General features: G+C 37.3%; 2 protein-coding genes across 4 annotated transcripts in view; one reads left to right on the top strand and one right to left on the bottom strand.

The window, feature by feature from the left end:
• The window catches only part of CEP131 (centrosomal protein 131), a 92127-nt gene extending 87210 nt beyond the window's left edge, over window positions 1-4917 (top strand). For all 3 annotated transcript variants that reach the window (XM_075845324.1, XM_075845323.1, XM_075845322.1), the window contains 3 exons: window positions 204-400; window positions 785-845; window positions 4654-4917. In XM_075845324.1, coding sequence (XP_075701439.1) covers window positions 204-400; window positions 785-845; window positions 4654-4725 — 330 coding nt within the window. In that variant the 3' untranslated portion in view covers window positions 4726-4917. The remainder of the gene's footprint in view (window positions 1-203; window positions 401-784; window positions 846-4653) is intronic.
• A 912-nt stretch (window positions 4918-5829) lies between these two features.
• The window catches only part of LOC142666618 (alpha-N-acetylgalactosaminide alpha-2,6-sialyltransferase 2-like), a 139284-nt gene continuing 129063 nt past the window's right edge, over window positions 5830-16050 (bottom strand). Inside the window, exons 8-9 of the mRNA XM_075846747.1 lie at window positions 7242-7341; window positions 5830-6957 (exon numbers count right to left, since the gene is read on the bottom strand). Of these exons, the coding sequence (XP_075702862.1) occupies window positions 6787-6957; window positions 7242-7341 (271 nt within the window). The 3' untranslated portion in view covers window positions 5830-6786. The remainder of the gene's footprint in view (window positions 6958-7241; window positions 7342-16050) is intronic.

The raw sequence follows: 16050 nt of genomic DNA, 5'->3' as shown, positions 1-16050 counted from the left end.
TCATACACACCCCTATAAGCTTAGATTCTTTAATGCATTGCACTCTGCTGCATTACATTCTGTGGGGATACCTTTTTTTTTTTTTCCAGACTATTTTACAATACACAGCTCTGGATGTGACTAGAGCATAAGACATGATGTAAATCAACATTAATAAAGTGGAGTTCTCCCTTAATATTTTCTCATTGACGTCCTGATTACAGATCACAGACCGGCTGAATGAGGAGAGACGGAGCCTCTCGGATGTGATCCGCCAAGAGTTTGCAGATCGGCTCGTAACAACCGAGGAAGAAAATAAGAGGTTAAAGATCGAGGCATCCGAGGCTCAGGCACGACATCGCCTGGAGCTAGAGAGGGTGACTCGTGAGAAGGAGGAGGAGCTGGAGGAGGTTCACAAAAGGTGAGGGGGAGATCCCTGTGAGGGCTGGGGGGTGTTCACTCGTAGCTGCTATATGGTCATATCCAGGGACCCCTTATTAGATCTGTGATCTCCCACGTATGCCCACTCCTCACCTATTCATCATGGCACTGCCCCTGTCTAACTAACAATCACAAGTGGACAGTTTACTACTTCTCCAATACTTTGTGCTGCTGTGACTTGAAATTAAGTAATTGTTTTGCTCAGTCCATAGACTATAATGGGATTAAACAATGCTCAGATGGATAGAAAATCAAAAGTGAATTTGCAAATCTGGAATCTGATTGGCCAATAGGGTGTCTATTCCTCCGTCCCCTGGTTGTATAGATCTCAGGATAACTGCATTATCATATCTTATTTTCTCAGAGTGAAATCTGCAATAGTGAAGAAAGAAGAGACTGTGAACAGTCTACGGAAACAGTGCGAGGTTAGTGAAGACCACCCACTCAATATTAACCGCCCCCCACTAGACTTAGTTTCACTCTATAATAAATGGTAGTATGGTGTTCTAGATCTAATCTACATAAAAAGTAACTAGTGTAAAGTCTACACAGCGCAGAATGCAACTCAACAGAACAAGCTCTGTGAAGACACTGAACAAGCAGGGGAATTCTGAGATTTCAGCTCTGAAGCCTGCAAAATGGAGAGTGCAACTCTGGAGTATAATACAGGATATAACTCAGGATCAGTGCAGGATAAGTAATGTAATGTATGTACACAGTGACTCCACCAGCAGAATAGTGAGTGCAGCTCTGGAGTATAATACAGGATAAGTAATGTAATGTATGCACACAGTGACTCCACCAGCAGAATAGTGAGTGCAGCTCTGGAGTATAATACAGGCTGTAACTCAGGATCAGTACAGGATAAGTCATGTAATGTATGTACACAGTGACTCCACCAGCAGAATAGTGAGTGCAGCTCTGGAGTATAATACAGGATGTAACTCAGGATCAGTACAGGATAAGTAATGTAATGTATGTACACAGTGACTCCACCAGCAGAATAGCGAGAGCAGCTCTGGATTATAATACAGGATGTAACTCAGGATCAGTACAGGATAAGTAATGTAATGTATGTACACAGTGACTCCACCAGCAGAATAGTGAGTGCAGCTCTGGAGAATAATACAGGATATAACTCAGGATCCGTACAGGATAAGTAATGTAATGTATGTACACAGTGACTTCACCAGCAGAACATTGAGTGCAGCTCTGGAGTATAATACAGGATGTAACTCCGGATCACTACAGCATAAGTAATGTATGTACACAGTGACTCCACCAGCAGAATAGCGAGAGCAGCTCTGGATTATAATACAGGATGTAACTCAGGATCAGTACAGGATAAGTAATGTAATGTATGTACACAGTGACTCCACCAGCAGAATAGTGAGTGCAGCTCTGGAGTATAATACAGGATATAACTCAGGATCAGTACAGGATAAGTCATGTAATGTATGTACACAGTGACTCCACCAGCAGAATAGTGAGTGCAGCTCTGGAGAATAATACAGGATATAACTCAGGATCCGTACAGGATAAGTAATGTAATGTATGTACACAGTGACTTCACCAGCAGAACAGTGAGTGCAGCTCTGGAGTATCATACATAAGTAGTGTTTTTACAAAGTGAATCAACGGTTTATATAGATTATATATAGAAACTGTAACCCTTTCACAGCCAAGGATATATGTAATACATCACGACTAGAGTATATAGACTAGAGCTTAGATCTTCGTATCCTATAAAAGTCCAGTCTTTGCTTTCAGGTGACACCAGGACCATTGCTCCAATATTTGGGGAGTAGTCCGACCACTTGTCATCTCCGTGACTTGGATATTCACCAGTATTTGGATCGCAGAGATTTTTGGTCTCCCTAGTTCTGGTGATTGTAAAGATTTTGGCGTGTAGACATAAGTAGCGCATATTAACCCCTCATAGCTTCTATTCTCATTGTTAGGAGTTGTTGTGCTGGGCAATTTTTCCAAAAAATAAAAAAAAATTATATATTTTTTCAACACTTTGGGGCGATTTTTTCGATTTGAATCTCCATTTTTCTTATTTTTTTTCTGTTTAGCAGTAATACCAAGAGATAATTTTAATAAAATTGTCTTTCTATAAATAACTTTTTAACATATATTGCTATAGTTACTGTACGTGACTTCACAACTTTTAACCTCTGCAAATCATTTATTTTATCATAAATACAATCGGAAAAATGTATCTAATTGATTTATAACTTCTGTGTTCTCCGGCAAGGAACAGGTTAACAGAATCTATAATCAATGATGCGCTGTGTGCACCAACATCCCCCACTGCCCGTCACCACCTCAGCCGGTCCCCGACATTGCCGGATTCACACGACAGTGATTGGACCGTGAAAAACAGTCCGTGTGACAGCCGGATTTCGCGGCCCCATCACGGTACATGTGAACGGGACTCCCGGCATCAGTCATTCAGGATGCAATCACACGACAGCGAAAAAGAAATGGGCATTAAAAACTGATCAATGGTCCGTATTTCATGTCCATTTTGCATCAGTGTCTCCAAATTCTCATCCATTTCCAGTCTGTCTTTCATGGCCGTTACAAAAAAAAAAAGATGGATTTCATTTGTCAGGGTAGATGGTGCCACAGTGCCCACATATAGTGACCTAGTGCCCCAGTGCCCACATATAGTGATAGTGCCACAGTGTCCACATATAGTGACCTAGTGCCCACATATAGTGATAGTGCCACAGTGTCCACATATAGTGATAGTGCCACAGTGTCCACATATAGTGATAGTGCCACAGTGCCCACATATAGTGACCTAGTGCCCACATATAGTGATAGTGGCACAGTGTCCACATATAGTGATAGTGCCACAGTGTCCACATATAGTGATAGTGCCACAGTGTCCACATATAGTGACCTAGTGTCCACATATAGTGCCACAGTGCCCACATATAGTGCCACAGTGCCCACATATAGTGCCATAGTGCCACCCCACCCAATATAGTGCCACAGTGCCCATTTAGACAAGCCACACCCCCACGTAGATCGTACCCCACCTTGTAGTTCGCAGCACCACCACCTCCCTTGTAGATAGCACCTCCACATGTAGATCTCACCCCCAGATGTAGATCACGCACCACCCGCCTCCCTTGTAGATCTCACCCCCAGAAGCAGGATCCCCGGCCAGAGGGAGCTACAGTGGCGCGATCTATAATGGGAGGGGGAGGGGGGTTGTGGTGCGATCTACAAGGGGGGGTCGTTGTGGTGCGATCTACAAGGGGGGGGTGGTATCTACAGGGCGGTGTGGCTATGTACTAGGAGTCTCTGCTTCCCCTGTATCATTTTGTTCAGTTCGGCGCAGCAGTTCTGTGGGGAAGCCGGGACGGTCCAGGCGGTGACGGGGCGGAGCTCCCCCTGCAGCCCGGCGCGACTAAAGAATCGATTCTACATAGTTAGTACGGCTGAAAAAAGACACATGTCCATCAAGTTCAACCAAGGGAAGGGAAAAGGGAAGGAAAAATTTCTACACATAGGAGCTAATATTTTTTTGTTCTAGGAAATTATCTAAGCCTTTTTTAAAGCCATCTACTGTCCCTGCTGTGACGGCTCCTGTGGTGACTATTCCATAAATTCACAGTTCTCACGGTAAAGAAGGCTTGTCGCCTCTGCAGCTTGAACCTTTTTTTCTCCAGACGGAGGGAGTGCCCCCTTGTTTTTTGAGGGGGTTTTACAAGGAACAGGATTTCACCATATTTTTTGTATGTGCCATTAATATATATCTACGATTCTGTTAAAAACCAGAATCGTAAGAGTCCTTGAGGGCGAATTCATCAAATTAATTTGATGAATCGCCCAGCCCTACGTCTCGAGCTCTGCTCGCGTCAGACTTTTAGCCATAAACATGAATTTTTATCCATTTTTTTTTTTCACTAACCTTTTTTTTTTTTTGTGCATTTTACAAACTAATACATGAAAGGAGTTGTTCGGAGTCGACGGCCCCACCACAGTTTGTAGGTCTTCCAGTGTCTTACTGATAGGTGCCTACAGGGGGAAGCCGCTGTGTCAGAACTCATCATTGTACGGCACCTATTTAAATTGAATGGGCACCTGCAGTCCTGCAGATCAGAGAGTCATGCTGGTGGAACAACTAGTGGGGGTTCTTACAGAGTACCCCCGTCTTTTGAGCTCAGCACTCCCTACTTGTGGGGTTCTGTTCACCTTCCTTTTATCTTGCAGGCGGCAGTGAAGAGAGCGGATCACTTGGAAGCCCTCCTGGAACAGCAACGCAAACAGCTATTGGCAAAGTAACCGTCTAGTTGACAGCCGGGCCCCCTGTGTGCCCCCTCGTGCCTCCCGGTGACAGACACGACTGCAGGAGTTGTAGTTTGTGCTTTTTCTTCAGTTTGTCTTTTGCACACTTTTTGTTGGTGCTTGGAATTTCTAATCATAAAACTATTATTTTTTTTTACTAGTCTTGGTCTGATGAGATTAAAAGTTTCTATTTTAAAAGGCAGATGTGGTGCCCATAAATTAGGTGATGCCAGCCATACAATCTGTCCTATATAATAATGCCAACATGTTGGCCATATACAAATGTCAGTGGTAAAGCTCATGTAATAATGCCAGTTAGGGTGCCCAGATATTAAAGGGAGACCGTCACCAGGCAGATACTTTCTAAAAACAGTGGGAGGGTTCCTCCAGCTCACCTTATCACAGATGTGCTGTGTTGTTCGCGCACGGATCCTCGTGTCGGTACACGTATGAACATAGAAAGAAGTAGAAATTGAATCCAGCGCTGAGTCCTATTTAAAATAGGAAGCTTCTTCCAAGTTTTATTTGCAAAAAAGTTAAAACAACAAATATAGTGAGTACGGGTATTCCCAGAGTACAATAGAGGGATTAAGCAGTGTGAGCGGTGCCTACGCGTTTCTGACGCCAACTGCGTCCTTAGTCATGGCATCAGAAACAGCTCAGCCCCGCGGCCATGAGAAACAGCTCAGCCCCGCGCCCCTGAGAAACAGCTCAGGCCCGCACCCCTGAGAAACAGCTCAGGCCCGCGCCCCTGAGAAACAGCTCAGGCCCGCGCCCCTGAGAAACAGCTCAGGCCCGCGCGTTCTTAGAAATGGTTTAGACCCATTACCCCTGTGAAGCTGCCACCTTCTGGCTGCACTGATTACCTCTCCTCTCTGCAAAATGGTTCTCCTCCAGCATGAAGAAAGTGGTGACTCTAGTGCCACCTATAGGTGGTTACCATCACATCTTCTCTAAAACGGAGAAAACATAATCGTTGAGGGAATAAATAATGACAGTCTGTGTAAAACATAACGACACGTGACCAACTCATTAATTGGAAGTTTTCAAATTTATTAATCTTAAAAAAAATACAATTATTTAAAAAAAATTATTCCTGAGGGAAAAAAATGTAAATGATTAATTTACTTATAGTCTAATAAAGAAAACTTTTCACCGGAGAAGATATTAACACAAAAGCACGTCCGGCCCCACATTAAAAAAAAAATCCCCTGACAGATAAATTTGTGAGTCGCCCTCTACTTTGTTGTCATGCAGATTTTCCCCAAAAAACTGTTTCAAATAACATGAGATTCCCCACAGACTCCAAAATGCCAAGTCGACAGTAAAATGTATTTAATTCGTCATCGATGGGGCTTAATAGATGCTGGATTATCAGATATTCCGGATTATTGGACCGTCATAGAAGAGTATATGAAACCAACTTGTAAGGGTAGAGAACCTTAAAAGGGGTTGTCCCATTAGCACAACCCTTGTCTACATACCCAGGACGCCTCTCTATTCGCCAAAGTGCAGAGCTGCTGCAAAGGGCACAATCGGCATGTAATGCCACATTTTTCCTGTAGTGGCCTCTGCAGGAAAAACGTGCAGTTTACCGCAGGGACTTTCTGCAAATGTTCAACAGGAGAAGAGATTGTCCAAACTCTGCAACTATTTCCTAATTGCGTCTCTTTGCACAATCTTTGGTGCAGATCTGTCCCGGATTATCCACCTTTCTGGATGATCTGATTAGGAACCTTTCCAGATTACTGGGAAATGGATAATCAAACTTTCTGGATTATTGGATGCCCGCTGTACTAGACAGAGTCTGGGAAAGCTGTGGTGGCCACAATGGCTGTCACCCATCTTTTCAAAATCTTCACAGTTGGCTGGTAAGAGCATTTCAGTTCTTGGAGGGCCAGTTCTCTGATGCTTACCCCCATAGGGGCTTTCTTACTAGAGACCATCACATGGTCAAATAGGATGGCACCTTGAATAATCTTCGTGAGGGTGGCATTCTCCATTCCCATGTGCCAGTTTAATTCATATTCCACATAACTGGATCCAGGCCCTCCAGCATCAGTCCCTCATGTAGAGCTTCATCACCCCGGCATTGTGCAGCTTCTGCCAGAGTCTCATCTCCCTGATGAAACTGTGGTTTATATAAAAGCTGACCTTGTGGTAGATGGAGTCATAGTAGTGGTCTGAGAATTTCTCATAGTTTGGCGTCATGAATCCATAAGCACTGACCTGGCGGGACAAGAGAGGTAGGGGTTAATCTTTAATACACAACCCATTTCTTTCATGATTCTAAGACAATATTTTTTTATTTTTTTACTAGCCACCAGGTGGCACTATTCATTCCAGAATTCCTCCAATTTCTTATAATTGCAATGTTTGCAAGGAGTCTATGCCTTTGTCAAATGCGGGAACTCCTCCCCCTCCCTCCTCCTCCTTCCTCCTCCCCAAATGTGGAATGATGTAGTCGAATATGAATCCGGCTTTGTAGGGCAGATAACAAAGTGCTCCCTCACCTGGTCACAAGTGTGTATAGCAGCCAGCAGCAGTGAGGCTCCGGTAGATGGACGATAAATGTCACGATTTTTTGTTTTTAAAACCGGATCATAAAGGAACCTGGGGAAAAATTTAAAATTTAATAAAGCTGTGGATTAATAGCTGATCTAAACTAGCAGGGTGAATGGCACTCTCTAAGCACCAATTGCCCTATGTGGTCAAAGTATGGTACTATATGGGCACAGTGTAGCACTGTTTAGACACAGTGGGCAATGTAAGGCTTTCTGGGTACTTTTTGGTACTGACGGATCACTACATTGCTCTATGTTTGCAAAGTATGGCACTATACGGCAAGATGTAAACAGTGAACCTGCATACTCCTCTAGATCCGTTGTGATACCCATAGAAAACTACTGCCAGCTGAACATGACCGTGACCGACGAATGCTACAATAAACAAGAAAAATACTATAATGCTGCCTCCTATATACAAGAATATAACTACTATAATACTGCCCCCTATATACAAGAATATAACTACTATAATACTGCTCCTATATACAAGAATATAACTACTATAATACTGCTCCTATATACAAGAATACAACTACTATAATACTGCCCCTATATACAAGAATATAACTACTATAATACTGCCCCCTATATACAAGAATATAACTACTATAATACTGCCCACTATATACAAGAATATAACTACTATAATACTGCTCCTATATACAAGAATATAACCACTATAATACTGCCTCTATATACAAGAATATAACTACTATAATACTGCCTCCTATATACAAGAATATAACTACTATAATACTGCCTCCTATATACAAGAATATAACTACTATAATACTGCTACTATATACAAGAATATAACTACTATAATACTGCCCCTATATACAAGAATATAACTACTATAATACTGCCCCCTATATACAAGAATATAACTACTATAATACTGCCCACTATATACAAGAATATAACTACTATAATACTGCCTCCTATATACAAGAATATAACTACTATAATACTGCTACTATATACAAGAATATAACTACTATAATACTGCCCCCTATATACAAGAATATAACTACTATAATACTGCCCCCTATATACAAGAATATAACTACTATAATACTGCCCACTATATACAAGAATATAACTACTATAATACTGCTCCTATATACAAGAATATAACCACTATAATACTGCCTCTATATACAAGAATATAACTACTATAATACTGCCTCCTATATACAAGAATATAACTACTATAATACTGCCTCCTATATACAAGAATATAACTACTATAATACTGCTACTATATACAAGAATATAACTACTATAATACTGCCCCTATATACAAGAATATAACTACTATAATACTGCCCCCTATATACAAGAATATAACTACTATAATACTGCTCCTATATACAAGAATATAACCACTATAATACTGCCTCTATATACAAGAATATAACTACTATAATACTGCCCCCTATATACAAGAATATAACTACTATAATACTGCCTCCTATATACAAGAATATAACTACTATAATACTGTCCCTATATACAAGAATATAACTACTATAATACTGCCTCCTATATACAAGAATATAACTACTATAATACTGCCTCCTATATACAAGAATATAACTACTATAATACTGCCTCCTATATACAAGAATATAACTACTATAATACTGCTACTATATACAAGAATATAACTACTATAATACTGCTACTATATACAAGAATATAACTACTATAATACTGCCCCCTATATACAAGAATATAACTACTATAATACTGCCCCCTATATACAAGAATATAACTACTATAATACTGCTCCTATATACAAGAATCGAACTACTATAATACTGCTCCTATATACAAGAATATAACCACTATAATACTGCCTCTATATACAAGAATATAACTACTATAATACTGCCCCCTATATACAAGAATATAACTGCTATAATACTGCCCCTATATACAAGAATATAACTACTATAATACTGCCCCTATATACAAGAATATAACTACTATAATACTGCCCCTATATACAAGAATATAACTACTATAATACTGCCCCTATATACAAGAATATAACTACTATAATACTGCTCCTATACACAAGAATAGAACTACTATAATAGTGCCTCCGATGTACAAGAATATAACTACTATAATACTGCCCCCTATATACAAGAATATAACTACTATAATACTGCTCCTATATACAAGAATATAACTACTATAATACTGCTCCCTAGATGCAAGAATATAACTACTATAATACTGCCTCCTATATACAAGAATCTAACTACTATAATACTGCTCCTATATACAGGAATATAACTACTATAATACTGCCCCCTATATACAAGAATATAACTACTATAATACTGCCCCTATATACAGGAATATAACTACTATAATACTGCTCCTATATACAAGAATATAACTACTATAATACTGCTCCTATATACAAGAATATAACTACTATAATACTGCTCCTATATACAAGAATATAACTACTATAATACTGCCTCCTATATACAAGAATATAAATACTATAATAATGCCTCCTATACACAAGAATATAACTACTATAATACTGCCTCCTATATACAAGAATATAACTACTATAATACTGTCCCTATATACAAGAATATAACTACTATAATACTGACCCTATATACAAGAATATAACTACTATAATACTGCCTCCTATATACAAGAATATAACTACTATAATACTGTCCCTATATACAATAATATAACTACTATAATACTGCCCCTATATACAAGACTATAACTACTATAATACTGCCCCTATATATAAGAATATAACTACTATAATACTGCTCCCTATATACAAGAATATAACTACTATAATACTGCCCCCTATATACAAGAATATAACTACGATAATACTGCCCCCTATATACAAGAATATCACTACTATAATACTGCCTCCTATATACAAGAATATAACTACTATAATACTGCCCCTATATACAAGAATATAACTACTATAATACTGCCCCCTATATACAAGAATATAACTACGATAATACTGCCCCCTATATACAAGAATATCACTACTATAATACTGCCTCCTATATACAAGAATATAACTACTATAATACTGTCCCTATATACAAGAATATAACTACTATAATACTGACCCTATATACAAGAATATAACTACTATAATACTGCCTCCTATATACAAGAATATAACTACTATAATACTGTCCCTATATACAATAATATAACTACTATAATACTGCCCCTATATACAAGAATATAACTACTGTAATACTGCCCCTATATACAAGAATATAACTACTATAATACTGCTCCCTATATACAAGAATATAACTACTATAATACTGCCCCCTATATACAAGAATATAACTACGATAATACTGCCCCCTATATACAAGAATATCACTACTATAATACTGCCTCCTATATACAAGAATATAACTACTATAATACTGCCCCTATATACAAGAATATAACTACTATAATACTGCCCCCTATATACAAGAATATAACTACGATAATACTGCCCCCTATATACAAGAATATCACTACTATAATACTGCCTCCTATATACAAGAATATAACTACTATAATACTGCCCCTATATACAAGAATATAACTACTATAATACTGCCCCCTATATACAAGAATATAACTACTATAATACTGCCCCCTATATACAAGAATATAACCACTATAATACTGCCCCCTATGTACAAGAATATAACTACTATAATACTGCCCCTATATACAAGAATATAACTACTATAATACTGCCCCTATATACAAGAATATAACTACTATAATACTGCTCCCTATATACAAGAATATAACTACTATAATACTGCTCCTATATACAAGAATATAACTACTATAATACGGTCTCCTATATACAAGAATATAACTACTATAATACTGCCCCCTATATACAAGAATATAACTACTATAATACTGCTACTATATACAAGAATATAACTACTATAATACTGCCCCCTATATACAAGAATATAACTACTATAATACTGCCCCCTATATACAAGAATATAACTACTATAATACTGCCCACTATATACAAGAATATAACTACTATAATACTGCTCCTATATACAAGAATATAACCACTATAATACTGCCTCTATATACAAGAATATAACTACTATAATACTGCCTCCTATATACAAGAATATAACTACTATAATACTGCCTCCTATATACAAGAATATAACTACTATAATACTGCTACTATATACAAGAATATAACTACTATAATACTGCCCCTATATACAAGAATATAACTACTATAATACTGCCCCCTATATACAAGAATATAACTACTATAATACTGCTCCTATATACAAGAATATAACCACTATAATACTGCCTCTATATACAAGAATATAACTACTATAATACTGCCCCCTATATACAAGAATATAACTACTATAATACTGCCTCCTATATACAAGAATATAACTACTATAATACTGTCCCTATATACAAGAATATAACTACTATAATACTGCCTCCTATATACAAGAATATAACTACTATAATACTGCCTCCTATATACAAGAATATAACTACTATAATACTGCCTCCTATATACAAGAATATAACTACTATAATACTGCTACTATATACAAGAATATAACTACTATAATACTGCTACTATATACAAGAATATAACTACTATAATACTGCCCCCTATATACAAGAATATAACTACTATAATACTGCCCCCTATATACAAGAATATAACTACTATAATACTGCTCCTATATACAAGAATCGAACTACTATAATACTGCTCCTATATACAAGAATATAACCACTATAATACTGCCTCTATATACAAGAATATAACTACTATAATACTGCCCCCTATATACAAGAATATAACTGCTATAATACTGCCCCTATATACAAGAATATAACTACTATAATACTGCCCCTATATACAAGAATATAACTACTATAATACTGCCCCTATATACAAGAATATAACTACTATAATACTGCCCCTATATACAAGAATATAACTACTATAATACTGCTCCTATACACAAGAATAGAACTACTATAATAGTGCCTCCGATGTACAAGAATATAACTACTATAATACTGCCCCCTATATACAAGAATATAACTACTATAATACTGCTCCTATATACAAGAATATAACTACTATAATACTGCTCCCTAGATGCAAGAATATAACTACTATAATACTGCCTCCTATATACAAGAATCTAACTACTATAATACTGCTCCTATATACAGGAATATAACTACTATAATACTGCCCCCTATATACAAGAATATAACTACTATAATACTGCCCCTATATACAGGAATATAACTACTATAATACTGCTCCTATATACAAGAATATAACTACTATAATACTGCTCCTATATACAAGAATATAACTACTATAATACTGCTCCTATATACAAGAATATAACTACTATAATACTGCCTCCTATATACAAGAATATAAATACTATAATAATGCCTCCTATACACAAGAATATAACTACTATAATACTGCCTCCTATATACAAGAATATAACTACTATAATACTGTCCCTATATACAAGAATATAACTACTATAATACTGACCCTATATACAAGAATATAACTACTATAATACTGCCTCCTATATACAAGAATATAACTACTATAATACTGTCCCTATATACAATAATATAACTACTATAATACTGCCCCTATATACAAGACTATAACTACTGTAATACTGCCCCTATATACAAGAATATAACTACTATAATACTGCTCCCTATATACAAGAATATAACTACTATAATACTGCCCCCTATATACAAGAATATAACTACGATAATACTGCCCCCTATATACAAGAATATCACTACTATAATACTGCCTCCTATATACAAGAATATAACTACTATAATACTGCCCCTATATACAAGAATATAACTACTATAATACTGCCCCCTATATACAAGAATATAACTACGATAATACTGCCCCCTATATACAAGAATATCACTACTATAATACTGCCTCCTATATACAAGAATATAACTACTATAATACTGTCTCTATATACAAGAATATAACTACTATAATACTGACCCTATATACAAGAATATAACTACTATAATACTGCCTCCTATATACAAGAATATAACTACTATAATACTGTCCCTATATACAATAATATAACTACTATAATACTGCCCCTATATACAAGAATATAACTACTGTAATACTGCCCCTATATACAAGAATATAACTACTATAATACTGCTCCCTATATACAAGAATATAACTACTATAATACTGCCCCCTATATACAAGAATATAACTACGATAATACTGCCCCCTATATACAAGAATATCACTACTATAATACTGCCTCCTATATACAAGAATATAACTACTATAATACTGCCCCTATATACAAGAATATAACTACTATAATACTGCCCCCTATATACAAGAATATAACTACGATAATACTGCCCCCTATATACAAGAATATCACTACTATAATACTGCCTCCTATATACAAGAATATAACTACTATAATACTGCCCCTATATACAAGAATATAACTACTATAATACTGCCCCCTATATACAAGAATATAACTACTATAATACTGCCCCCTATATACAAGAATATAACCACTATAATACTGCCCCCTATGTACAAGAATATAACTACTATAATACTGCCCCTATATACAAGAATATAACTACTATAATACTGCCCCTATATACAAGAATATAACTACTATAATACTGCTCCCTATATACAAGAATATAACTACTATAATACTGCTCCTATATACAAGAATATAACTACTATAATACGGTCTCCTATATACAAGAATATAACTACTATAATACTGCCCCCTATATACAAGAATATAACTACTATAATACTGCCCCTATATACAGGAATATAACTACTATAATACTGCCCCCTATAAACAAGAATATAACTACTATAATACTGCCCCCTATATACAAGAATATAACCACTATAATACTGCCTCCTATATACAAGAATATAACTACTATAATACTGCCCCCTATATACAAGAATATAACTACTATAATACTGCCCCCTATATACAAGAATATAACTACTATAATACTGCCCCTATATACAAGAATATAACTACTATAATACTGCCCCTATATACAAGAATATAACTACTATAATACTGCCCCTATGTACAAGAATATAACTACTATAATACTGCCCCTATATACAAGAATATAACGACTATATTACTATACCCTATATACAAGAATATAACTACTATAATACTGCCACCTATATACACGAATATAACTACTATAATACTGCCCCCCATATACAAGAATATAACTACTATAATACTGCCCCTATATACAAGAATATAACTACTATAATACTACCCCTATATACCAGAATATAACTACTATAATACTGCTCCTATATACAAGAATATAACTACTATAATACTGCCCCCTATATACAAGAATATAACTACTATAATACTGCCCCTATGTACAAGAATATAACTACTATAATACTGCCCCTATGTACAAGAATATAACTACTATAATACTGCCTCCTATATACAAGAATATAACTACTATAATACTGCCCCTATGTACAGGAATATAACTACTATAATACTGCCCCTATATACAAGAATATAACTACTATAATACTGCCTCCTATATACAAGAATATAACTACTATAATACTGCCCCTATATACAAGAATATAACTACTATAATACTGCCTCCTATATACAAGAATATAACTACTATAATACTGCCCCTATATACAAGAATATAACTACTATGATACTGCTTCTATATACAAGAATATAACTACTATAATACTGCCCCCTATATACAAGAATATAACTACTATAATACTGCCTCCTATATACAAGAATATAACTACTATAATACTGCCCCTATATACAAGAATATAACTACTATAATACTGCCTCCTATATACAAGAATATAACTACTATAATACTGTCCCCTATGTACAAGGGGGTGTGAGGGAGGGAAGGGGTATGTGTGTGAGGGTTATGTGTATGTTGGAGGGGGGTGAGGGGTTGTGTGTGTGGGGTATGTGTGAGGGACGGTATGGGTGTGTGGGGTGTTGGAGGGTGGGGGTGTGGGGTGGTATGTGTGGGTGAGGGATGGGTGTGTGTAGGGGGGGTTGGGTGTGGGGGGGGGGGTATGCGTGTGGGGGGTGTATGTGTGCATGTGGGGGGGTGTATGGAGGGGTGGGTGTGTGTGGATGTGTGTGTGGAAGGGTATAAGTGTGTGGGGGGTTGTGGGGTGTGTGTGTGGGGGTGTGTGTGTGTGTGTGTGTGTGTGTGTGTGTGTGTGTGTGACGGGGGTGTATGGTGTGTAAGGGGGTATGGATGGGTGTGGGGGGGATGTGGTGTGGGGGGATATGTGTGTGGTGGGGTATGTTTGTGTGGGGGAGTGTGGTGTGGGTAGAGGGTATGTGTGCAGAGGGGTGTGGCGGGGTATGGATGGGTGTGGGGGGGTATGGATGTGTGCGGAGGGATGTGTGGGGGGGTGTTTGTGGAGGGTATGTGTGTGTGTGGTGTGTGCGGGGGGGGGGTGTGTGAGGGGGGTGTATGTCTGTATGGTGTGTGGGGGGGGGGGTATGGATGGATTTGGAAGTGTGTGGGGAATTTGGTGTGTGTGGGGGTATGTGTGTGTGGTGGTATGTGT

Source organism: Rhinoderma darwinii, chromosome 13 (genome assembly GCF_050947455.1).
Source record: "Rhinoderma darwinii isolate aRhiDar2 chromosome 13, aRhiDar2.hap1, whole genome shotgun sequence".
Lineage (NCBI taxonomy): Eukaryota > Metazoa > Chordata > Amphibia > Anura > Rhinodermatidae > Rhinoderma > Rhinoderma darwinii.
Note: the sequence above shows the minus strand (reverse complement) of the source record. Positions and strands in the feature narration are given on the sequence as shown.